Source organism: Anser brachyrhynchus (genome assembly GCF_964034855.1).
Source record: "Anser brachyrhynchus genome assembly, chromosome: 6".
Lineage (NCBI taxonomy): Eukaryota > Metazoa > Chordata > Aves > Anseriformes > Anatidae > Anser > Anser brachyrhynchus.
This window is the reverse complement of record NC_137700.1, coordinates 40,425,625-40,451,776: the sequence shown is the minus strand read 5'-3', so window position 1 is coordinate 40,451,776 and position 26,152 is coordinate 40,425,625. Positions and strand designations below refer to the sequence as shown.

Sequence of the window (26,152 nt, the reverse complement as noted above, 5' to 3'; positions counted from 1 at the left end):
TGAGCCAAAACATAAACTCCTTGCTAACACTTCTCTTCTTACAAAATCCGTGCAATTAGCATTTTTGGTAAGTGTTGACTGAAATGTGAGGAGGTTGTTTATAGCTACTGCTAACTGATAAGCAGATCTCTTACGTTTATGCCACCAAAGCAGCAATAATGTCGCCTGCTGTGAAATTCTTGGTGATTTACAGACCTATCCCAACAGAAGAATGATTATTTAAATTTTCCACAGCTCTATTCTCAGTACCATCTTTTCAAAATTGAACTTCTCCACAACATCCATCTCTTCTGAAGGAGAGCTTGTGCAATTCCTGACCTTGTTAACAGAGCCATGTAAAGTTAGGAAGACCACCTGCATGGCCAACGCATTGTCTTTCAGACTTCAGGAAAGATAATCAAACCTGGTGCTATGCTGATAAGGTGACTGGTACAGACTGTAGGAAGTTTAACATCTGGTAATACTTTTTTAACAATAGGATTTATTAATACATTCTATGATAAATCACTTATAAATCCTTTGCATGAGGAAGAATTAGCTACGTCCGTTGCAGGAAATGGAACTGAAACTAAAAAATAGATTGACCCAAAGTACTTGTTCAGCTCTGGGGCATATCTGTCACTCACCAACAAAGATAAATACTTTAAATCAATATCTAGTTAAATAATTCTCGTTAGAAAACTAGATCTGTTTTGAACTTTGATAAGTGTAATGAAGAAATGCAATGAAAAGCATTGTGTTAAGAAATATGATAGCTACAAACTGCATTTCTTTTGCAAGATTAACAAGAATATAATTCTACTTTAAATGACAAATCAAAGTTGAGTGCTAAAGTAACGTTTCCCTAAATGTTTGGTTTTACTTCTTGTGGCAGTTTGACTTAGGAATGTGTATTTTTAATAGTTAAAATCTGCACCAAAGGAAAAAAAAAATCAATCAATAAAAATTTTTCTTCATATCTCCAATCTAATACTTAGTTCAACATGACCCTGTTTTATGACCTATATCTATTTCTTATTTTCCACTGTGTCAGGATAGCATGCAAAGTGCAGTATGCTAAATTTCTCTTTTTTTTTTTTACACCTAACTGTGCGGGTCATTTCTGCCAGTGCAGAAATGTGCTTTTTTAATATGGTAGGTAGCTCACATGTGATACTCTGTGAAGCAACAGGAGCATTGTACTTACTAAATTAAAGGTATAAATACACCTAACTTTTTCCTCTCCCCTGCCTCCCCATTACTAGGCATTATATAAAAATTTGTAGACAGGGAAAGGAAGTTAACGAATTTCACCACACCCCATGAAGTCAATTTTACACACATATTGCTGCATTATATGTTGCACTATATAATTACAGTTTAACTGGGAGCCAATGTAGGTCATTAAAATTAAACATTAAAATTAGCAACAAAACTTTGTAGTTGTTCATGTGCATAACTTTTTTGCTATGAGTAGTCTCCTGAAAGTTTTGGAAATACTCAGCATCGTTAAATGCTTGCCTACCTCTCTGCAAAACCAGGCCTCCAAGATACTTCTCAAAATCCATTATGAAGATATTTGCTGAAATGCTTATGGCTCAGGTGATGCCCTCAGCTCATACTTTTCACAATGACTGAGGGCACCATACTTCAAGATCCTACACTGGAAAACTTCCAAAGGCCAAGCCAGTCTATGCAATGCCTTTCTACAAAGCTGAGCAGAACTGCGGCATGACCATACCAATGTCAAGCAGTAGGTTTTGTTTTTTAGTATGAAGAGAAAACACAAGAGTTCTCTCAGGTAGTTAGAGCAAGCAATGGGATCTAACAGGCTCCAGCCTGTGCTTGGCACCACCTAAATAACAGCTAAGCATTAGTTTAAAGAAGAGAGCCCAGAAGCTGGCTGTAGAATAATGCAGGGCCAAGCACTGTCCAGCCGCAGTTCCTCAGTCGAGTTACACGCACTGGCCCACATGCTCACAGCCTGATGATAAGACTTTAGCTTTCTAATCCAGTCACCTTGGACCTTGCAAGTACATCCTTGTTAGATAAGAATTTTGTATTGCTCCATTTTTCTAAAAAAAAAATCAGAAGGGAGGGAAAGGTGATGTATACACCCTAAAATGAAGTGATTAAAATATCTTCTTATGGTTTTCATTGACATTCAGTTTTATTAGATTGACTGCAAACTCAACAGACATGGTCCAAGAACAGTGAAGATCTATAGAATTGTTTAAAACAAATATCCTAAAAGGATTATACTTTGTGTTTGCAAGTTAGGTTTTGCAAGAATCTCATACATCTCATCCCCTGTAAGATCTATATTTCTATCCTGAGGATTTCATTGTGTCACAACAGCCTTCGGTGTTGCCTGGTTCATGTGAATAAAATAATATAATAAATCTACTCCGTCTTGTCATAAGGACACATGAATTATCCTTTAAAAAAGGAAAAATACAAGAGCCACTGACTTATTCCATTGTACACTTTGTAGCTGCCGCCCCATTTTGTAGTAAAATTAGTGAAGTTTTGAACCAAGAACCTGAGCTAAGAATAGTAATAATATAAGTTTTCCTTGAACTGACAAAAAGCTTTGAAAGAGAAATAAATATTAACACAAGCCTTTTCAAATAAGCATTAGCAGGGCATGTAAGAATGATTTAAAAAGTGTAAGAGTAGATGTTAGCTATTACCAACCATTATTTGTATTTACTAAGAGAGTTTTAACAACCATAACCTTCACCTAAAATTTGAGATTTGATATGTAGATGCACAAGATATTACTATGAGACTTAACACATAATTAAGAAATGGTGAGGAAAACTTCAGATCTTAGTGCAAATACGTCAGTGTAAATATGGCTGTAGTGATGCTCATCTTTTCCATTCATTCAGCAGTATTTAATAAAGGAGGAAATTATGAGGGCAATTTGGTTTGTATTTTCACAAAACCAGGAATTTATTATAGCTCTCTAGCTACTCCATATTCTTTGGTCGTAAGCATTAAGTACATGTGAATCATCAAATTTTCATCCAGTCCAGTTCACAGTCTAAGTTCCACCTTTTCAATCTCCTTCTTCATCAGCAACCTTCCACGGAAAAAATTCCCCTGCAGCATGCAATTACTCTATTACAGCAGTAAATCAAAAGACATTGAATGCTGATCTAGGTATCTTCCTCAGGGAAGTTTTGAACATGTTCCAAAGCAGGAAGGCTGTAACAGAAGCTCATTTTGTCCGTGTATAGCTTCCTCCCCCAGATACACCTAAGCAGGTTAACCTTAGGAATAATAAAAGTCAGGGCTTTGCTCTCTTCACTTTCCTAAGTGTCTGAATGTTGCAATAAAGGTACCAAAGGTCTATCGACTCAAATGGGACTGCCCTAACAGTAGCTGTTAAAGGCTGTTTCTATCTGCCTTGGCCACAGTCCAGAGCCAGCCTCAAACACACGCAATGCAGTGATAAAAGACAAAAACGCATGATCCAGAGACATCAAACCAAAGCTGCCCAGCAATGAGGGCTCCAATGAGGTGCTCCTCATTGCCAACAGCATTGTGCTCTGCCTCTGCCACATCCCATTTTGTGCCAAAGTCTCTAGAGGCACAGTCCAGCTCACAAAGGCACCTGCAGGCAAGTAACAAGGAAGTACAGCACTTCTTAGAAGGGTCAGCTTCTCCAAAGGTCTTCTCAGAAGCTGCCCCCTGATGGGCTGGCAGAGGAGGATCTCCTGGTATCTCGGTCCAACACGTACCATCCACAACGTTTATTGCTGCTCGGGAAAACAGGAGGAGAAGACGCCTTAACTGGCACTCTTGGACCAACACCCTGTTCGCTCTCTTGTGATGGCCAAGACGTTTGTTCCACACTGCATTCTGAGAAGGTCATTAAGCCCCAGTAAGCTCCAGTGATGCTCATTTGTTTCACCTGCTAATTGTCTTTCCTTCCAGCTGATGAATCGCCACCGCTGCATAAGGCAGAGTTATGCTATTACCTAAAAAGTTGTACTGATTTCATTTGACCTTATCCATTAACAAAGAAAAATAAACAAAGGACTTTCAAGTTGGTTTCCAGAATTGCTTTTGGTTGAATGAAGTGCTAGGCTAGGCTGTAGCAGTAATTATATCATTGTGGTAATAGTATATTAAGGATTTGTATGAGTTTTAGAGATGTACCTGTGTTACCTCTAAGTCACAGACATACAACATTATGCAGGGCTTATCTCACAGAAGATCTGGGCCTGTGACAAATAAGGATCTAGACCAGGAAGACAAATAAGGTCTTCCTGGATTTTTCCAGAACCCAGGTATGTCATGTGCCTGTGTTTTTACAGAAGAATCCCATATATACACAACATGTTGCTTGGAAAAATTTCTTTATTTTAGCTCATCGAAACAGGAAAACTTTTGAGTTCAAATGCAAAGACAGTTGCAGGAATTAAAACAGAAATACCACACTAGAAACACTGCCTTCCTTATTTTGTGATTACATATTTTATATTGGAAATCAGCCATAATTGAAAATAGCTCAAATCTACATTTTCTCAACAAGAAGGATCTTCCTGAAGAACTAGTCACAAAATATCCAGACATTATTCAGGAGGATCCATACGCAATTGGAAGAATCATTTCTTTCTCTTTTTTTTTTTTTTTCAGTCACGTATGCTTGTCTAGGTATTTTAGCTGCATAGAACCTTCTCCATCTGAAACATTTCATTATGCCATGCAAAATTTCATCTCCATCTCAGAAAATCTGAAGTGACAGAACACGACGTAAAAGAAATCTTATTAAAGTATAATAGCAATACTTGTATTCAAATATTTTGCTTACTAGCACTGACCGTAGTGGTAACAGAAAACATTACAGGGAAGTTTCAATAGTCCTAGCCTTGCCTGAAGGGTAAATTGAAATACACACATTGCATCACATTGCGATTTATTGTGGAGTTGCAATCTGTTGCCTTTCAGAGGTACTTAGACAAGTCCCATTTCTGGTTATCATGCAGCACACATTGTGTGATGGACTCACAACTCCCCTGTGGAAAAGAAGGACTATTGATCTTAATTTACATCTGAGGAAACTGGAAACAAACTCTTGTTTGGTATGGAGCAAGAACTGGCCATGTGGGTTCCCCACAACCCAGGCTATATTTTTCAGTGGCAGAGGCCAGATCTCCATCTTGAGAGGAGGAAGCTGATTCAAATGGAGTGTTAAGATTTGACAGCCTAATATTGTAGGTGGCAACTGACTAATTTGAAGGTTGTTACTGATCTGCAAACTTTCGCTGGTCTTCTGGCTTCATTCAGTGCTGAGTTATGTCAAGCCCATCCCTTCTCATGAGGTTATCTATCACCACAGAAGACCTTTAATTTTGAATTGTCGAGGAGATTTCTCAATGGAAGGACATTACTCAATCCATCAAATTACTCAACCAATGTTATCAGCTGCAGGTGTTTACCAAATCTCATGTGATCTGATATGGAATTGATTTCTTCACTATATGTTTCAAAAGAAACCCAACAGGAGCAAAAACAGGAGCTGTCAGGGCCATGACAGCAGTAATAAATGGAGTATGAGGGATATCGATTGGAGCAGGAACTGAATTCACGTTCTCCAGGATGCCAAAAGAGTCCAGTTCTAGGAAGGATGAGAGGTCCTGGTTACATTTGATTCCTCATCTTGTTATTTCCAAAACATAAAAAATGGGGAGAAAAATGGCATTCTAGATGTCATTTAAATATGCATCTATTTCTTGCACTCTGATACATCCAAGATATATCAACCACTTCCCTGGGCAACATGTTCCAATGCTCAATCACCCTCTCCATGAAGAAATCCTTCCTAATATCCAACCTAAACCTCCGCTGGTGCAACCTGAGGCCATTTCCTCACACCCTATCACTTGTCACCTAAGAAAAGAGATGGACACTCTCCTCACTGAAACCTCCTTTCAGGTCTCCCCTCAGCCTTCTGTCCTCCAGAATAAACAACACAATTCCCTCAGTTGCTCCTCATAAGTCTTGTTCTCTAGTCCCTTCATCAGCTTTGTTGTTAGAGTCTGCACACGCTTGAGCAACTCAATATCCTTCTTGTAGTAAGGAGCCCAAAACTGAACACAGTATTTATAGATAGATCACTTGCATCCTAACAGATGAATCAAGATCTAAGAAAGTTTAGGAGGAAAATAAACATGGATTTCTATATATTTTTTTTTCAGTACAGGCTCAAGCTATTCAGAGAAAATATAAATGTGTAAATCTTTTGAATTATATTCCAAATACGTCTAGAATAGATGTATTCTAAATTAGATCTTCAAGTTTTAATTTCAGCTTCTAGCAAATATGAAAAACCTTTGTCTCACTAATTGATCTAATATTAACTATATGAACAAATAAACATTTGAAATATGGACCATCCTAAAACAATATACCAAAACCAATAACTCGTAAGAAGTTGCATAACTGTTGCTCAACTACAGACATGTTTAACTACACTGGATGAGAACTCACCTGCACTATTATTTTGGAATAATCTGAGGGTTTGGGGAATAATCTAGTTGTTTCTTCATTATTAAATGAAGAAGAATATGCCCTAAAATTACGAGCAGTAACATTCTCCTCATTGACTACAGCCATGACCAAGCAGTTGCTCTGCCTACTCTCATCCACACACACCGCAAAACAAACTTGAGACGTTCCATCAGGGGCACTGCCTTTGACGCTGTGTATATGTTCCATCAGAACGTAAGGAAACGGTACTGTGAGGGTGACTGAGCAGTGGCACAGGTTGCCAGGAGAGATGTTGTAGTCTCCACTGCTGGAGATAGTCAAGAGGCCAAGGCATAGTCCTCGGAAACCAGCTATAGGCAACTTGCCTTAGCAAAGGGGGGTGGATAAGATGATCTTTATAAGTCCCCTCCAACTACAACCATCCTATGAGTCCATGACCCGGAACAGAGGCAGGAGATAATCAGAGCATCCAAACCCTCCAAACGTACCTGAAGTTGAGGCAAAGTGGGAGTCGAGCTGGGGCTATCTGGCACTGCAGACAAAAGCAGCAGGTGAACGAGCAGCATTTTGACTAAGAGCAATAACCCGTTGGGTGTCAACACCTCCCCAAAGGGGCTTCCAGAACAAAGAAACCAGAAACCCCCAGTCAGTGTTGTGACCAAGCTGGACTGAGTGAAATGGATACAGTCCCAACAGCACCAGGACTTGCTCAAGGGCATGGCCACCAGGCTACACGGCGGACCAGCACACAGTTTCTCTTCCACATTAAGCAGCTGTTCCATCCCAAAGGATCACTGGCAATAGCAGTGCCTCCCTGAATATCAAGGAAGTTACCCAGTTTCTTTAACCGTAGCCCAAACCTGAAGCCAGGACACAGAGTACATCATTGATAACATGGATACAAACAGAAAATGCTGCTTACCTTTCATTAGAGGCCTTGTTAGTCACGAGACTGAAAATAGAGAACATGACAGTGTGAGACACTCGCAATCCTGGGTTCACCCCAGGGACACACACGCCAAACCTGCAGCCCCGAGCCTTGCCGCACCAAGACTGCAAAGGGCGCTGTGCGCCAAGGCACACGCTCCCCTTCAAACACGGGCTGGAAGCTCATGGGGAGCTATGGGTGAGCCTTGACGAGAGAGCCCTGGGCCAAAACCAGCCCCCTCCTGGGACCCTGCCCTATGCAGAAGCAGTTGCCCAGCTCCCTTCTTGCCCAAGCACAGCCTGCAAGAACAGCCCCTGAGCTCCCCATACATCACGCGCCCTTGCAGCAGGGACGCGGACACACGACAAGCTGCGGCCCTGCACAGCACACAGCAAGGGCTGGCCAGCTTCGTCTAACCTCAGACAAACACCAGACCGGTCCCTTCAGGAAAACGCCACCACAGTGTAACATCCTACCTGAGCAGGTGACAGAAGCAGCCCCGTGATGGCAGTCGGAGGACACGTAATTATAAGGGCAAAACAGCAAAGAGGTTTCAGAGCCATCGCAAGCCACCTCGGTCCTCTGATACCATGGATATGATTCACTCAAGGGGAAATAGTCCATCACGCTGACAGGCGAGCCGCAGTCAAGCTGCCTGCACACAACCTGAGCATCGTCCATGTCCCACAGGAAACCACACACTTTCACGTTCATTCCAAAATAGTCGATTTCCACGTTGCCTGCACAGCGGTTTGGCCCATCGGTCAGCCGCAGCTCCAGCACTTGGAAAGACATGAGAAGCTGCATTAGGTGTGTGGGGCTCTGGTTCCAGGCAGGGACCTTTGCCTCCTCGTGCACGAGAAAGCGGATGGTGCCTGTGGTCCAGAGGGGCCCACAGGTCCTTTTCCACGAGCCCCGGCTTCCACATGCCCCGGGACAGCCAAGGGGGCAGGACCCCACCGCTGGCCAAGTGGGCCTGCGCTCTCCAACTCCAGCTCTCAGATTCCCAGCAGGGGGACCGGAGAGCGCAGGCTCCCTCCCGCCTGCACCCCAAGCACACCCGGCCCTGAACCCCAGCAGGAGCCGCCTGCAGCACCACGTAGGGCCGGCAGCCCCTTCCCGGGCTCCCCGCTGGTGGGCGACGAGGCTGGGGAAGCAGTGGGCATGTGCTTCCCAGCGCATGGGGCCACAGCGCCCTGGCAGGCAGACTCACCATCGGCTATGACTGCACATGGAGAGAAGCAGCAGCAGCAGCGAAAAAAACAGAGAGAAGAACATAATTAGGATGAATCCCTTGGGACGTGTCAGCACACTTTGCTCTCTCCCAAGTGAGCCCAGGCAATCCCCTGTCAAAAGCATGAGTGCAAGAAGATCCCTTTCTTTCTGGCAGCGATGCACGCTGCCCGAGGGGTCCAAGCAGCCCCAAAATCTTGGCAGAGCTGGGCATGATCTTTCCAAGCCCAGCCAACTTCAGTCCCACCAAGTCCCCCACTGGAGCCTGTGCTCTGCTACCTCCAACCCTGCAGGCTGTCAGGCCTGTGCACCCACCAGGGCTCAGCTCTGGGTTGTCCCGCCGAGCTCTGCGGGGAATTTCCCCAGCCTGGCAGGGAACTGGCCCTGGACACATTCCAGAGCTGGCTCAGCGGGGCCACCAGGCATGCCCCAGCTCGCTGCCTGCTCTGTGGTCCTGCTAAAGGCCCTCTGAATAACTACACGCTCACACACGCACCCAGCCCCAACAAACAGTGAGCACAAGAGCTTCTTCGTCGGACAAATTACTGCCCAAAAACAAACAGGACTAGAGCAATGTAAAGCCATTGCTATCATTATAAAAAAATAAATCTGATATGTGCTACTTACTTTCAGTGGGCTGGATTGTTGTTGGTACAGGTGTAGTTATTTCTTATTTTGGAGAAGGAGAAAACATACATGATACTCCATGAGTTACTTGAGAAGGCAAACATAATTCAAAACTTCCCCAAAATGCTGTCCCAGTCAGCACCCCCATTACCAGAAGCCTTCAGAAAAGGGAACAGCCCCTTTACACAGCAGCTTTGTGAAAGCCACACAGAAAAACTCCCTCCCGCATGTGTAGCAAGCCTGTCCTTTGCAGATGCACCTCAGAGACTTCCCCCCGACCCACCCGCCTGGAGTGCAGGTCACCTCTGGCACCTGCAGAACCTCCCATCACCACCAGCGGGAAGCACCAGCAGGAGCTACGCAGCCCCAGTCCCTCCAGATGTGCCTGACACCGAAGGTAGAGTGGGACTTGAGCTGGGGCTACCTGGTACTGCAGGTAGGAAGAAGAAGGTGAACAAGGAACATTTTGATTAAGAGGAACAGCTCACTGCGAGTCAACACCTCCCCAAAAAGCCTCTGGGACACAGAAACCAGAAACCCCCAGTCAGCGTTGTGACCAAGCTGGGCTGAGTGAAATGGATACGGTCCCAACAGCTCCAGGACTTGCTCAAGGGCATGGCCACCAGGCTACACAGCAGAGCAGCACGCAATTTCTCTGTCACATTAAGCAGCTGTTCCATCCCAAAGGATCACTGGCAATAGCAGTGCCTCCCTGAATACCAAGGAAGTTACCCGATTTCTTTAACTGCAGCCCACACCTGAGTATTTTGCTCTGATGGACACAGAGCACCCCACCGATAACATGGATACAAAGAGAAATCTCTGCTTACCATCTTGCACTTGGAGTCCCGAATCTGAAAGGAGAAAACCAGAGGGTGTGAGGCACTAGTAATTAGTAATCCTGGGTTCACCCCAGGGACACACACGCCAAACCTGCAGCCCCGAGCCTTGCCGCACCAAGACTGCAAAGGGCGCTGTGCGCCGAGGCACACGCTCCCCTTCAAACACGGGCTGGAAGCTCATGGGGAGCTATGGGTGAGCCTTGACGAGAGAGCCCTGGGCCAAAACCAGTCCCCTCCTGGGACCCTGCCCTATGCAGAAGCAGTTGCCCAGCTCCCTTCTTGCCCAAGCACAGCCTGCAAGAACAGCCCCTGAGCTCCCCATACATCACGCGCCCTTGCAGCAGGGACGCGGACACACGACAAGCTGCGGCCCTGCACAGCACACAGCAAGGGCTGGCCAGCTTTGTCTAACCTCAGACAAACACCAGACCGGTCCCTTCAGGAAAATGCCACCACAGTGTAACATCCTACCTGAGCAGACGACAGAAGCAGCCCCATGATGGCAGTCGGAGGGTGAGTGCTCATAAGGGCAAAACAGCAAAGAGGTTTCAGAGCCCTTACAATCCACCGCAGTCCAGTGGTACCACGGATACGAATCGCTCGAGGGGAAATAGTTCATCACGCTGACAGGCGAGCCGCAGTTAAGCTGCCTGCACACAACCTGAGCATCGTCCATGTCCCACAGGAAACCACACACTTTCACGTTCATTCCAAAATAGTCGATTTCCACGTTGCCTGCACAGCGGTTTGGCCCGTCGGTCAGCCGCAGCTCCAGCTCTTGGAAAGACATGAGAAGCTGCATTAGGTGCGTGGGGCTCTGGTTCCAGGCAGAGACCTTTGCCTCCTTGTGCACGAGAAAGCGGATGGTGCCTGTGGTCCAGAGGGGCCCACAGGTCCTTTTCCACGAGCCCCGGCTTCCACATGCCCCGGGACAGCCAAGGGGGCAGGACCCCACCGCTGGCCAAGTGGGCCTGCGCTCTCCAACTCCAGCTCTCAGATTCCCAGCAGGGGGACCGGAGAGCGCAGGCTCCCTCCTGCCTGCACCCCAAGAACACCCGGCCCTGAACCCCAGCAGGAGCCGCCTGCAGCACCACGTAGGGCCGGCAGCCCCTTCCCGGGCTCCCCGCTGGTGGGCGACGAGGCTTGGGAAGCAGCAGGCACGCACGTCTCGGCGCATGGGGCCACAGTGCTCTGGCAGACAGACTCACCATCGGCTATGACTGCACATGTGGTGAAGCAGCAGCAGTGGGGAAAAACAGAGAGAAGAACAAAATTAGGATGAATCCTTTGGGAGTTGTCAGCACACTTTGCTCTTTTCACAGAATCACAGAATCGTCTAGGTTGGAAGAGACCTCCAAGATCATCTAGTCCAACCTCTGTCCTAACACTAACAAGACCTCCACTAAACCATATCACTAAGGGCTACATCTAAACGTCTTTTAAAGACCTCCAGGGATGGTGACTCAACCACCTCCCTGGGCAGCCCATTCCAATGCCTAACAACCCTTTCGGTAAAGAAGTTCTTCCAAATATCCAACCTAAACCTCCCCTGGCGCAACTTTAGCCCATTCCCCCTCGTCCTCTCACCAGGCACGTGGGAGAACAGACCAACCCCCACCTCTCTACAGCCTCCTTTAAGGTACCTATAGAGAGCAATGAGGTCTCCCCTGAGCCAGGGGAGACATTTCTTCTCAGAAAGAGTAGTCAGGCATTTGGACGGGTTGCCCAGGGAGGTGGTGGCGTCTCCGTCACTGGGATGTTCAAGGAGAGGTTGGACGTGGTGCTTGGGGACATGGTTTAGTGGGTGATAGTGGTGGTAGGGGTATGGTTGGACCAGATGATCTTGGAGGGCTTTTACAACCCTAAAGATTCTACGATAAAGGCCCTCCAAATAACTATTCGCTCTCACACCCCCTAGCCCCCACAAACAGCGAGCACACGAGCTTCTTCATCGGACAAATTACTGCCCAACGACAAACAGGACTAGAACAATCTAAAGCGATTGCTATCATTACAAAACAATAAATCTTATACATGCTACTTACCTTCAGTGGGCTTGATCGTTGTTGGAACAGGTGTATCTATTCCCAATTTTGGAGAAGGAAAAAACAAACATGATACTCTATGGGTTGCTTGAGAAGGCAAACGTAATTGAAAACTTCCCCAAAATGCTACCCCAGAATCAGCACCCCATTACCAGAAGAAGCCCTCAGAAAGGGAACAGTCCCTTTACACAGAAACCAGCAACCCCCAGCTGGCACTGACACCTGTTTCACCAAGTGAAACAGTTATGGTCCCAACAGCCCCTGTTGATGGGGAAGCTGTATTTCTTGTTTCTTCTAGAGAAGAAAGAAACATAAGTGATACCCTATGGGGTGGTTGAGAAAGCAAATATAATTTGAAAGTTCTGTAATATACGGTCCCAGTCTCTAGCAACTTTTGTCTGAGAAACTTTAGCTCCAGAACATTTATTATTTTTCTTAATATGTATTTTTGTAGACTTCAGGACTTCTTTTCCCCATTAATTATCAAATTTCTTTGTGAATCCACACAAATTTCTCATGTGCAACTGGCCTGGAGAGTTCCATATGCATTAAGTTTAAGTGAATGCATTTAAGTGAAAGGATCTCTCTGAGATATCTGCTGTTTTTCACTTGATATAATCAGAAGTTGATGGCTCTGCTTCTTCTGTGGGAATAGCCTATGAACGATTCTCTTTCTCCATAGCAAGAACAAAAATACCTCCTTCCAACACCTTTTCTGATTTCATCCATATCTCGCTGCTAACTGCAGCTGATGACATAAACTCTAGGTCAGCGCATCAGTCCCTGATAAGGGTTTTGCGCAGTACCCCTTATGGAAAATCCTCCAGGTGGCACCAACAGATTGAAGACATCCTGTGGGAAAAGAGACTGGCAGGCTAACAGGCTATCTCCTTCCAGTGTTGCCTTTAACCTGACCTAGAGAGCTCAGCTGTTCAGAGGTAGGGCTTTATGGGGTTACTGAAACCCTGTGAGAGGGACGGCGTGTAGACCACCAACATCATGACCATATAGACCTTCCTGCATCATGGCTGACAGCTCTCCAAACATCCCTGGAGAATTATGATTTTATTTTTTTTAAGAATCGTTTCATTCAAATCAAGCTACAGTCTTAGATAATTCTGTATCCTTGTTAAAGTGAACATGTATTTTATATACTGGAATATTTAGCAGTGTATTCCAGAAAGGTGTAGGCTTTTGCTGGCAACTGTTTAGAAACAACTCAGAGGTAACTGGGAAAGTCCTCCACAAAATGCAGTTCTCTAAGCACTAAAAATGTCTATGTACCGGTCGCTAATCAATGTAGAAATTTTTAAGCTTGGAAAACTCAAGCACTTAATAACTAAATACTAATTAATAAATAATTCAGTTTATTAAGTATTAAAATCTACATGGGTGGATACTATTATTATTACTCATCTCACTGGTATGCATACCAGTGAAAATCAACAAACATTTCCAAAAACGCATCTGGAATTAGACTCATCAAGCCAACACCAATAAACTCAGCAAGTACCCATTACAGAGTAAATTTTTATATTTTTGTGCATGATTTACATATTAGATTAAAATCTCACCTTTAGAAAAAGCATAATTAACATAGAAATGTTTAAAAGCTTTAAAACAGGTGAGTGTGGCTCTTTAAAAATGGTTTCAAAACAAATATATTTGTTTTAATGTTTGACTCATTTTAATAATTGTCATTTAATAATTGTCAACTTAATAATTACTTTAAGTTCCTGAAACAAAACTGATTGCTTTAATCATATTGTCACTACATTACTTTGTAAGAACTGCAGTTTTGAAAAACTGAGCTGATGAGTCTGGTAAGATGACAGCACAGCAGAGCATGGAAGAATTAGGCTATAGGATCAGGTGACAGCAACAATCCTACAACCAAAATGAATTTCATAGCGGTAGTGAGGTCCTGCTCAGCCTGAGTACAAGTCACCAGAAACCAGTCTACAGACCTGTAGTCGGTGAAAATTTGTCTGTTCAAACTCTGGATAACTTTTCTCTAGACATTCAGACACCTTTGTACAGCCTCTGTTTTTCATGTCATTTATTATCTTAATGTTTTAGACCAAACATTGATTTATTTAAGGTAACTATAGCAATTACTTGCATTCTTTCTTGGAGAAGAGCGATGTATATATACAGTTATATGCTGAAACTGAAGTGCATGCATACGCTGATTCCCATTTCATCACCTGGGAACCCAGTCTGAAGGGCACTGAACACCTGCCTATATTGGTAGGGTGGCTACATTTGCTACAACTGGGGTAGCAAGGCTTTCAAATGTAAGCATCAGCTTGGAGAGAATATTTAGCAAGGTCAACTCTACGAACAATGTGCATTTTTATATTACTTTTAAGTTACCTGTTGTTGGAGGTATTGATGCTGGTGTCCAAACCGCAGATATTGTCATCGCAAGCAGCCAAAAAAAACAAGTTGAAAGAACAATACGTGAATTAAGGTAATTAACGTACAAGGAAATTTTGCATGCACAGGACACCCTAGTGACACTGACAGGGGGATATGCTGATTTATAAGGATTAGGTCCAGCTACCATCAAGGATAAAAATCCTTCTCCATGGACAGCCTGATAGTTGGAAATATGCCTTCACTGACTAATACTGTGTACAACAAGACCTGTAACACTGGCCCTTAAACACACAGTTTACATGTTTAAAGTGATTACAGGATGTAAAGGAAGATCCTAACGGGGAGATACGTAATTTATCCAATGAGTGGGGAACTTTCTGAATTTCTCACCACACCGCTCCTCACACATGCAAGGCTTGAAATCTAAATGAATTGGATGGTAATAAAAGGATTAAACAGCAACTCCTCAGCATTTCTGAGGTCAGCATCAATATTCCAGTTCACTTTTCAGTGTCGTTAAATGTGCCTCAAATATTTACAGAGGAATTAAGTAAAAACCTGAACCTGGAACCAGCACTGAATAACTATTTCGTTCCACTGTGTAGAGATGGGGGGGTAACGCAGAAAGGGAAAATAAGTTTTTGCTTTCAGTTCGTCAGTCCAAGTCAAGTTAAAGACAGAATTTTTCATCTGAAAGAGGAACGGATGGAAAAATAGCAGCTGTTGGAAAGGCTTTTGATCTGCTTCTGTTCCCTCCTCCTGCACAAAGAATGCAACAGCAGCTGCTTGAAGAGAAACAGCCTGTTTCTCACAGCACCATCCTGGCACTCTGCTGAGCCAGGGAAGCCTCACATGGAAAAGGAGGTGCAAGTGATTTTTGGACAACCATCCTCCCTCCCATGAGACCTGCTGATATTTATATTGATCCCCAAAGGATGAAAATGGCCGTGGAGATCATTGCCTCTGCAACCAAATCAAATCACATTAATAGCAGGAATTACACTATAGCAAATTAGAATAACATACAATTACATTAATTCCTGTTACATTCTAATAATTACAGTAATAATAAGAACAAGAACCTGTGCCATATGTTTTGTCTAGAGCACTGTTATTAAACACCACCACCGATGTGTGATTGATAACAATAAACTTAATCAAATACAAAATGAATGGTTCAAAGAGCACCTCACAACCTTTAAAATAAACATGCATTTCATCAAGAAAATGCATATTTATCTTTAAATTCATTACTCCAATACAAAGATTAAGAAAATTTTTATCACTGGCTTTACAATGTATTTATCTGAATTTCCTTTACTAGCCTCTTTAGAAAAAATGAGAAGACAAGTTGAAATTCATTAAGCAGTTTCAATAAAAAACTGTTAAAATAATGGACATAGGTATTGATTTTCTCACCTGACAGGTTTGATCTGCTCATAGTTTTCAACTGAGCTAAGCCATGCTACTAAATTTAATCCTCTTTTACTTTTAAATCCCAACATTAGCTTGATGTAAAATATAGCCATGAAGTTGATCAGAAGGGGGACTCTTTACCTGTATCCACCTGAATATGAAGACTCATCATTACCATCCAAGACAAGATCATGGTAGTAGCCATCTTGGAGCTCCTGATAAAAGGAGGAACCAGAATTTATAGACAGAGACTCTAAAGGGGTGTAGCAGCCCAACCTGTCCCCTCACTAAATCAATATCAAATACATTCCCTTGCTACTCTTACTTCCTTAACACATGACGATATGCTTGATTTGCTACCCAACTTTTTTATAGCTTCCTGGTTCTACAAGATGGCAACACCTGACACCTTCCTCAGAGAAGGTAGGGATGAAAAGTGTTTGCAATAGCTGCAGTCTTTCCATCCAATCCCTCTGTCACTGATGTAACGTATCCCTTTCTCGGTTTCGAATGGTGTCTGGAATTTGGAACAGATTTAAGAAAACGAATAAACAATGGGATCCAGTGGAACCCTATAATGGATTTTTATGAAGAGAAGCTGTTTTTCAGGTCATGGATGATTCTTCACTTGATCTGAGTACCCACTGAAGAAACTGCCTTTGTACAGCACTGCTAAGTTTGACAACGTTTGATCAGTATATAAAACTCCAGAAATGCGGAAGGATTTGGTCTGGAAGAGGCATCTGGAGGTCCAAACCCCAAGTCAAAGCAGGGTTATCTTCAGTGGTCATCAAATGGCTCAGGGTCTTAGGTATTCTTTTCATAAAAAAAAATCTGCAGTTTTATCTAGAGAAAGCATTTATTTATTTATTTATTTATTTATTTTATGTAGATGAAGATTGGACATGCTGGTAGTTTCTGTTGCTATTTTAGATAGGTTTGGTGTCACCACTGATGGGCAGACATATTACACCTCAAGAACTCAGAAACATGTTTCTCATGTCTCATGAAACCCATAACATAAATGTCCAGGCACAGAACAGCCGACACCCAACCTGATATAGCAGAGAAGAGTCAGGAGAACATCAAAAGGAGAAAGGAAGAACAAATGCCACAGCAGAAAGGAGAAGCAAAAAAAGTTACTTTGTTAGACATGCAAACAGTCCATTGACTCTGTAAATATAAGCAACTTCTTATCATGGTTTTGCAAGCCAGATGGAAGAAATAGTTATTTCAGAAGAACTGAGGGAATTAAGGGAGGTGGCTTATTAAATAAGCTGGGACAGCTGTTGCATATACCTGAAGAGCTAGGAAAATAAATAAATATTTTAAAAAAAAAAAGAAAAGAAAAAAAAGCAAAAACAGATTAAAAACATTGAAAAGTCAACAAAAGTTGTTAATATTTGAATGGAGAAGGAGGACGTGTGAGATAACTCCAAAGATTAAGCCTGAGGCAAGCTCAGAGTGGGGGGATTGGACTAGATGATCTTCCAAGGTCCCTTCCAATCCCTAACAATCTGTGATTCTGTGAGTGGCTGATCCCCAAAAGCCTCAAGAGGCTGCAGTGGCAGGTGCCTAAAGAGACATCCTGCTTGGGGTCTGGCACTCACCACATGTAGAGAACAAGGTGGAAAAGCTCTTGGATCAAGCTAAGAAGAGGGAAATCACTTATCAGTCATTGTCAAGGGGAAAACAGACTCAACTTGGGGAAAATAATTTATGGCCAATTAAAATTGATTTGGATAGCGAAAAACAAAAGACTAATTAAAACAACACCTGCTTCCTGCTCCTCCCCATATTCGCCTGCTCTGGCATGGGGCTGTCCCTGTGGATACCTGCTGTGTGGATACCTGCTCCTGGCACCTCACCCTCCATCTTCTCTGATCTTGGTGTTTACAGGGCTGTTCCTCTCTTTTTTTCCCTCTCAGCCCTCAGTGCCAGGCAGTATTTTGCCCTTGCTTAAATCTGCTCTCCCAGAAGCACCTCCAGTGGGGCAGCCCCAGCTTCTTCTCCTCCCAGAGGTATTGACCCTGCAGCCAGCCACCTGCTGTCAACAGAAAAAAACACAGGTGCTTCCATTGAAGGAATATTTATTCATTTAAGGAATATCTGTCCTAACACCAAAATTTATTTATCCTTTTAAGATGTAACAAACATTTTCCCAGCATGCACAATCAAAACAATGACAGAATCTATCCTGTACTGGATTGCATTTACTTTGTTTTTCTTGTTTCTTTTTTTTTTTTTTTTGATTTGATTTGATTTTCTTGATTTAATGGAATGTAATTGAAGTAAAGGGATATAATTATATATTCAACAGTTAAGTATTTGCTTTATTACTTTAAACTATTATCAGTAATAAATCAAATATTTTATTAAACCAATGTTTTCATATGCAATGGTCACTACATTCTATGACCATGATTCTGCATAGTCCCTGACACTGCAGAAAAAAATCCAAAGAGCCAATACCAAAAGTAGTCCTCTGATATTGACCTGTATTTTGCACAAAGCTGCCTTTCTTCACGCCAGGTAGGATGGCATATAGGGTGGGGGGTTGTTTACTGACTCTTGGTTCATTTCCCCAGAACTGGAACTTGATGACCTCATCAGCTTCAGATCCACACTCACTTTCAAAGTCAACTTGAATGAAACAATGAAATGTTTGTCTTTTGGGTGGGAGAGAGGATACAAGCTGTTCAGGCTTTTTTTATTATTATTATTACTAGTTCCCACAAATTCATTTAAATTCAATTGATACTTGAATTTCTATTGCTTTTCATCCTGTTACAGCAGCAGTGATGTCCCTCACCTGGGACACGGCAAGGCACCCAACAGTCACTCAGCCAAAGCTGAGTTAACCTCCATGGCACACGCCTTCTCCGGGTCCCTGTCTTCTCTCCCCTTCATTTGTTCACTCTCCTTGCACCTCTGTCCAAAGCTTTGTTTACCTGAGTTTGCTCAAAGCTAATTTCATTGCTGGAATAGTTTCATTGCATAATGAAATTAGCACGTGAAATAGTGAAAATTAAAAGATTCAGTCAACAACTGGCGCCAGCCGTGCAGCTTGGACATGGGAATGCTGGCCTCCTTCCTTGCACAGAGGCCTCCTGGCAACCCCTCCGTTGTACTTGCTCCAGTAATGGTCATTTCTTAGTGACTATTTAGGAACAAATACATATGAGTGGCAGTGCTACATTTGACAATTTGTAAACAAGAGAAAAAAGTCCTGTCGCTGTCCCCAGAGAGCAGAGCTCAGCGCCTGCCCCTCTGCTCCCCTCGTGAGGGAGCTGCAGGCCGCCATGAGGCCTCCCCTCAGCCTGCTCTGCTTGGGGCTGAACAAACCAAGGGCCCTCAGCCGATACTCATACGTCTTGCCCTCTAGGCCCTTCACCATCTTTGTGGCCCTTAACTGAACACTCTCCAATAGTTTTATGTCCTTCTTATATTGTGATGCCCAAAGCCACACACAGTACTCGAGGTGAGGCTGCACCAGCGCAGAGCAGGACAATCCGTCCCTCGCCCAGCAAGCCATGCCGTGCCTGATGCACCGCAGGGCACGGCTGGCCCTTTCGGCTGTCACTGCACACTGCTGGCTCGTGTTCAGCTTGTCATTGACCAGAACCCCCAGACCCCTTTCTATGGGGCTGCTCTCCAGCCTCTCATCCCCTAGTCTGTACGTCTTTCAAGTGTTTTTCAATATTTCCCAAAATAATCCTCTTTGTAATTTTACTAGACACTGAATTGAGACTGACAGGCAAGTAAATCTGCCTTGAATCTTGCCTGATGCTTGTTGAACAGACTTGGTCTAAAACCTGACAAAACAACAGAAGTTAGAAAAGGTTAGCAGCAGCTTGCGGAAGGAGGACGAGTCTGAAACAATCTTTTCTTATTGTTTCCTCCAGAGAAGGAAAATGATTAGTAGAATGATCCATTAAATCATAATCCCATAAAATTTCATTGAAAAATAAAAACTTCATGGTAACACTATCAATATTTGCATTTAAAAAAAAAAAAAAAGTTAAGCAGGATAGTGTTCCCATGAAGTTTCTTTCCCATTACCTCAACAGTGCTATAAAAGATTAATGCATAAGTTTGCATATACAGAGTTTGGCCAACTTCCTAGTACAGTCTTTAATTTAGGGTAACAGTTTAATGAATTCTGTTGGGCTGGGCTGGTCACAGCTAGTTCTGACCTTAACAGTTCCACCTCCTACCCAATATGACTAGTAACTGCATCAAATACGTCTGCTATCCTGACAAAATAAGTAATTCCACAGCCATCCAAAAAGGCAAAGGGCATTTCTACTAAAAAAGGAGAGAAAGACTGTCTATAAAGATATGTAAAAGGTGAGAAAGAAACCACACAAGTATGCTCAATAAGGAGAACAAATGTTTGACCAGCATGAACATATAACTGAATTCTGCAGTTTTGTCCTGCTTCTCTCGTGCAATTTGCTTTCCAAAATACCACATAGTATAGCCAGGTGTCCTTCAGCCTATACTCAGCACAGTATTTGGAGGTAAAGCTGACTTCCAACACCAAATGGCAGAAATTCAGAAACCTAAGGCTATGCCTGGGGAATATCCTACTCATAGAGGCCCAAGCTCTTACCAAAGTCATGAATGACCAACAGCACCCAACAGAAAATACTGTTGTAATTTTGACTAAAGGGGTGTGCATTATAATTATAACATTATAATTAATTATTAGTTTTTAAAAAGGAGATTTACAAATAGATAAGTGTTTAATACCAGATGTTACATTCATGTGATGGTTATATGATGGTTAAAGATTTACCTGTAGTAACATCTGGATATCATGACATCCAGATTGTGTTAAAATAAACAAAACAACTACTTTATTTCCAGCAATAAAGCTTCTATTGCTTAATTTATGTTTAATCTAGCCTAGCACTTCTGTAATAAAGATAAAAAAGTACATATTGCTTTGTTTCATCATCAGTTTATCTGATGGTCAACAACTGAGTGGTATAACTACTGTATAGCATAAGTATCTTTGATAATGTTTTACTGCCAAGATAATGTGAGCAATGAGAAGCGAGACATGAAGGCCTCCCATTTCTCATGAAATCACACACAAAATAAAGTGTGCATAACCTATATTCTAAAAAATGGATTACTAACTTACCATGGCAATTGTATGTAATTGTGAGCTGTATTCTGCATTCATCCACTTATTTCTACATATCCACATTGCATCAAAACAATACTATTATATTTAATATAAACAAAGTAAGTCAATTTAAAGCAAGAGGTGTGGGCTTTTTTGTTTGTTTGTTTGTCTGTTTGTCTGTTTTAATCCAGACGAAACATACAATGCAAGAAATATCTACTTAATGCATTTGCTTACTTTTCTTACCTTTCTTTTCTAAAACACCAATAATGCAAACCCACATGTATCTCCCTTGTAATATAGCAGAATTCAAAACATATCAGAAGTGACAGGTAAATCTCCTGGGATCTTTTCCCTTCACCTAGGGCTGCAGGGCTTCACACCCTGGTTCGGGTGGTGCTAACAGTCAGCGGACACGGTGCCACGGATGCACAGGGTGTGCGAACGCTGCAAGCCAGCACAGCAGCCCCTAGAGAGAGGAATCAGGTGCCTATGCTAGGCTGGAATTTCAAACACAGGTTGAAGCCAAGGTTAAAGAATAAATACGAACATCTGTGGCTTGGGATTTGTTCTTTTTCTGTTTGTTTCTTGAGGGCAGAAACAGCATTCAGCACAGTGCATTGGTGGACTAGCTTTTAATAAAAAAATATTCCTCTGCTCTTCAGGCAATAAAGTAAACTGAGCAGAGGAAGCCCTTCCAGCTGGTGACAAGGTGCGTAATGGCCCTTGGTGCTTGCAGGAAATTGTTGCACAGGCTGGAACCAACCCGGCAGAGCTCGCTCTTCTGCACAGCGCTCCTCCTCGCTCTTGTGAAGTACTTTTCCTTCAAGCAAACCAATCCAACCAACCAACTAACCAAACAAATGAACAAAACCCACCTTTAGCTGAGAAGAAATAAATATATTGTAAGAAAGAAAGAAAGATGTGCATCATAGCTTCAGTACATTATTATTCTTTACGGGCACGAACCAGAACAATGTTCCAACTGACTGGTTCTGTCCAGATATCAGGAAGCATTTTGTTTCTGTTTCTTTGGGACTACACCCACAGTTGCATTCAGCAATCCAAACCACGCTTTAGCTCTCAGCCTCCCCTGGCCGCAGCAGTACCCTTCTTTTCAAGCATGGCACTATATCCAACCTCCCTTTCTGATTCAGAGGCGAGGAAATATACTTCGACCTCCAGTTAATTACTGTGTTTTATTACAGGTTTGTTTTGCACCAAGTGACAGCCAGGGCTTGGTTTGTGTGATACTTGCCAGCTTCTGGTTGACTTGCAGTTTTTTTCTATAAGAGCAAAGCTGTACAGGATTTTGAACCAGTCACAACATCCTGAAACTGTTTCCAATCCAGACTGTCAACTCTCCTTCCTTGCTGGACACGTGAATTTACCCGAGATGCAGACAAAATATACTCTTTCCTTGTCAGAGCTGCTCAGCCACTCAAAGAGTTGAAATCAGCTCTGCTGCTGAAAATAACTTCCAGCGCTTCTTCCTGAGCAGACACTCAGTACCCACTTCCATGCACATCTGCTTTTCCCCTCTTTTCTCCCCATCTTAAGCTTGAGCTTTCCCCCAGTCTCAACTATGGTTTTGAGGTTTTGACTTTTGGGGCTTTGGGAAGCGGGGTCAGCCTGGCAGACACAGCAAGACGCCACGGCTACCACATGGACACAGCCTAAATCACAGCATCCACCAAGGCGACAGACATGATGGGGACTGTGAACCATTACTACCTATATTTAATCAGATATAACACCTAACAGCGATAGTTTCCTCTGCAGAGATGTGATCTGCACCGTCATTACCAGATCTACAGGCGGGGAAACAAGGGCTGTGTGTCTGCTGGAAGCGGCCGTACCCCTCAAACAGGAGACAGAAGGAATGCAGCAGCTCCACATCTGCTGTCAGCTGGAGAAACTCCGCAGAGAAGCAAGCAGGACAATGGAAAACTTCGCTTCTTGGGCAGGTGCTGCAAGGGAATCGCCAGATGGCAAGGGCCCAAGTTGAAGGGATGCAAGACACGGACTCCTGACGGCTCTTGAACAGGAGATGTTTGTTGCCCTTTTTCACTGCTACATATACTTTCCCCGTAGCCCCACATGCTGTCCACACACCCGAATCTGTCATACAATTGATTAGAGACCCTCAGACACCCGCCTCGAGCCAGCCAGCAATTGGCCACTGCCCAAAGCTCATCTTTAACGCTGCAGCCAATTTACTTTATCTCAACCTTGCTCAAGTTTTTGTTTCTACCGTTTGTTTCCTCATTATCTCTAATTCAGGGACGTGTGAAACAGCGCAAAGCCACCTGCGAATTCCTTTCCCACACCAAGTATACGAGGTTACCTTGGAGTTCAAAAGCAGACAGGCCTAAGTCACAGTGCCTAAACTCTGCGTGCTACGGGGCTTCAAATGAAAGCAAGGGAGCATGCACCAAAACCCCAAAGTACAGGATCAAACCCACTGCAATGGTAAGCCTGTTTACTATCAAAAAAAAAAGTAGTGGATGTGAGCAAAAGTGGTGAAAAGTTTGGAATGGAGAAGGAGAAGGGAGACTGGTCTGATTTTAATAGTAACACTGAGAAATTGCTTTAATTATTCAGGATAGGTAATTTTATGTATTTGTGCAAGAGTCTAAAAAAGATCCAATCTGTACTCAGAAAAATTAACTGACCACCTTGGAGTAATTTAGGTTTTTCCATAACCACTCTTCATCTCAACTTGCTTTGAAAATATTTCTGTTTAGCACTGCCACTCTTCGGAAGCTGGACCATTTGAGCCTTGCACAATGAGCTGAGCAACAATAGGCACAGATAAACGAAGCAGCTGCCATTGCACTGTGCCCTAATCCCATCACCCGAGGCAGACACGTTCCCTTTTTGCTGCATCGATGGCTTTGTGCCTGTACCCATGGAAGATGGAAATTCACACAAGCAGGAGTTTTCTGGCAGGTTCGATGAGCTCGGTTACTGCAACTGCTTGGGCTGTCCGAGACAGCCACCAGACAAGGCTCACTGCAGCAGCGGGGTGCTTGGGCAACAGGCTGCATCCCTCAGCCGTTCACACTACGAACTTCTGAAAATCACCGTGCCCTCCCTGCATAAACACTGAGCAGAGCAGGAAGGAACAGAACAAATATTTAACTTTCTTCTCCAGCACATTATGCAGTATTTCCAACCTACTACGGTTAATTATTTATGAAATTGAATAAATTTGACTGAAGTTCTTTAGTTCTGACCCCATTTTCTCTCGAATCACCTCTTAGTTATTATCCATTTCATTTCACAGATGCTACTGTACCATGACTACTAAACAAAACTATGAGTTTTGAAGGAAAACTTTCCAGAAAATGTGGATAGGTTAAACCAATTAGCTGCTTTGGTGGTTAAACATGGCCTACCCCGTGACCGCCTTCTCTACTTTCTCTAATTTCTTAGCTGAATTACATATGCACTGGTTTTATGTTAATTTTGTTCAATAGAGAACACCCAACAAGTCAAGTTATCGCATGTCCACAGAGTCCCAGCACAAAGTGAAGGAATTCCTGACACCCACTGGGCCCAGCCCCGACTTGCTGGCATCTTGCACGTGCAAAAGGAGTCTGGGGCTGGGGTAGTTTGTCAGACATCTGTACAGCACAGCTGGACGCATGGCAGAGTGATACACAGCTCTACAGCACACATGCACCAAGAACATGAAATCAGCTAACAAGCTTTGTGCTACAAATCTCTGTCGTTGAGCACGACAATAAACTTCTCATTATGCCCAATGTTACCAGTCCCTGCCCCTCCAGCTATAACTTTATCTGATGCTGGTCAGATTCTGTGGTCTGGTTGGCAAGTTGCCGAGCTGAGACTACAGCAAGACCCTCAGCTCTCTCTGCTGGCTGACTCCTTCCCATCTCTTCGGGATGTTTCTCCTCTCAGTACCAAGAGAGCCTCACAACAGCTTGTTGACATTTAACTTCAACGCCTGACTAAACGTCAGCCGAGGGTGAAATTCTGGTTTCCTTTTTCCGGCAGCTATCAGCATTACTAATGGAAAGGCAGCTAGAGCAACGGGAGGGGGGATCTGAGTAAGGCCTGCCAAGTCACATCCTTATTTTCTGGGTAGAAAAGGACACAGTGGCAAATAATACGGGATTGATCTCAAATATAATTCAATCAAGGAAATCCTTGCAACCTCAGACAAACATTGCTTGATTCTCACTCTGAGGATGAAGAGACTCCTGCTGTGACCTACAGTGCAAACAAACACTTGGTGGCACCAAACAACCACTGCTCTGGAGTGGTGACTGCTAACCAGCTGCTGGTCACCACTGCTCCTCCTCTGAGTCTTGGCAACTGCAGTTTTAATCAACCCCATAGTATTTGTCTGATATAAGAACAAGTGTATGATCTAATATCTGAGGGCATGCTCACCGTAAGACACCTCTAGTAATACAGGAAGATGTAGTTTTAAAAACATTCTCAGCTTCCTGAGTGACATAAATACAAAATAGGTATTCTGAAAAAACATCCTCTGGTATTGAAGCCACAGGACTTTACTGCTTGGTGTGTCAGCTACAAAAACCAGACAATTGTTAGTCATTATTTTTTTTTTTTTTTTTTTTTTTACAGCTCTGGAGCCATTTCCCTCATGGAATAAGTGACTTAGCTTTTCAGAACTACATCCGAGCACAGCCACATGTAGCAATCTACTCAGCATCAGATACGCAGGAGCTCCATTTTCCACTTCAGACATTCCACGTTACTGAAAATCACGCCAGAACACTTGATTTCCCTGATTTAGTGTCCAACACTTGCTAAAATTTCCAGGAATCTGATATTTATGCAAACTGTGCCAAAGCTATTCTGTACAAAGCCTTTTCAATTGCACTTTGGAAAGAACTTTGTTGAAGCAGAAAAGAATGAAAACCATTCCAACTCTATAACCCATCAATACACCCAAAATATATGTTAATTAGTGAAACACAAACTTCACTTCCTTGTCTCTGTGTATCAATAATCTTATTTTAAATACTTACAAAACATTTAGAGACAATTTTAAGAAAACATC

The 26,152-nt window shown here is 43.2% G+C and overlaps 1 protein-coding gene across 4 annotated transcripts; it reads right to left on the bottom strand.

Moving 5' to 3' along the window:
- Positions 1–4,332: 4,332 nt before the first annotated feature.
- On the bottom strand, positions 4,333–17,875 carry LOC308197347 (scavenger receptor cysteine-rich domain-containing protein DMBT1-like). 4 transcript variants are annotated; one of them, XM_080597638.1, is made up of 13 exons: positions 17,733–17,875; positions 16,098–16,171; positions 14,535–14,555; positions 12,159–12,194; positions 11,322–11,333; positions 10,585–10,890; positions 10,102–10,125; positions 9,272–9,313; positions 8,499–8,636; positions 7,888–8,193; positions 7,406–7,435; positions 6,972–7,015; positions 4,333–5,652 (listed from the first exon to the last, which is right to left on the bottom strand). In XM_080597638.1, exons 2-11 carry the CDS (start codon positions 16,159–16,161, stop codon positions 7,428–7,430), a joined length of 957 nt encoding a protein of 318 aa, XP_080453764.1. In that variant the 5' UTR covers positions 16,162–16,171; positions 17,733–17,875; the 3' UTR covers positions 4,333–5,652; positions 6,972–7,015; positions 7,406–7,427. The 4 variants fall into 4 exon arrangements, with proteins under 4 accessions (XP_080453764.1, XP_080453763.1, XP_080453766.1 ...); XM_080597637.1 differs by having other exon boundaries at positions 4,333–5,611; XM_080597640.1 differs by having other exon boundaries at positions 4,333–5,611; positions 8,625–8,636; positions 17,733–17,873.
- Positions 17,876–26,152: the final 8,277 nt, after the last annotated feature.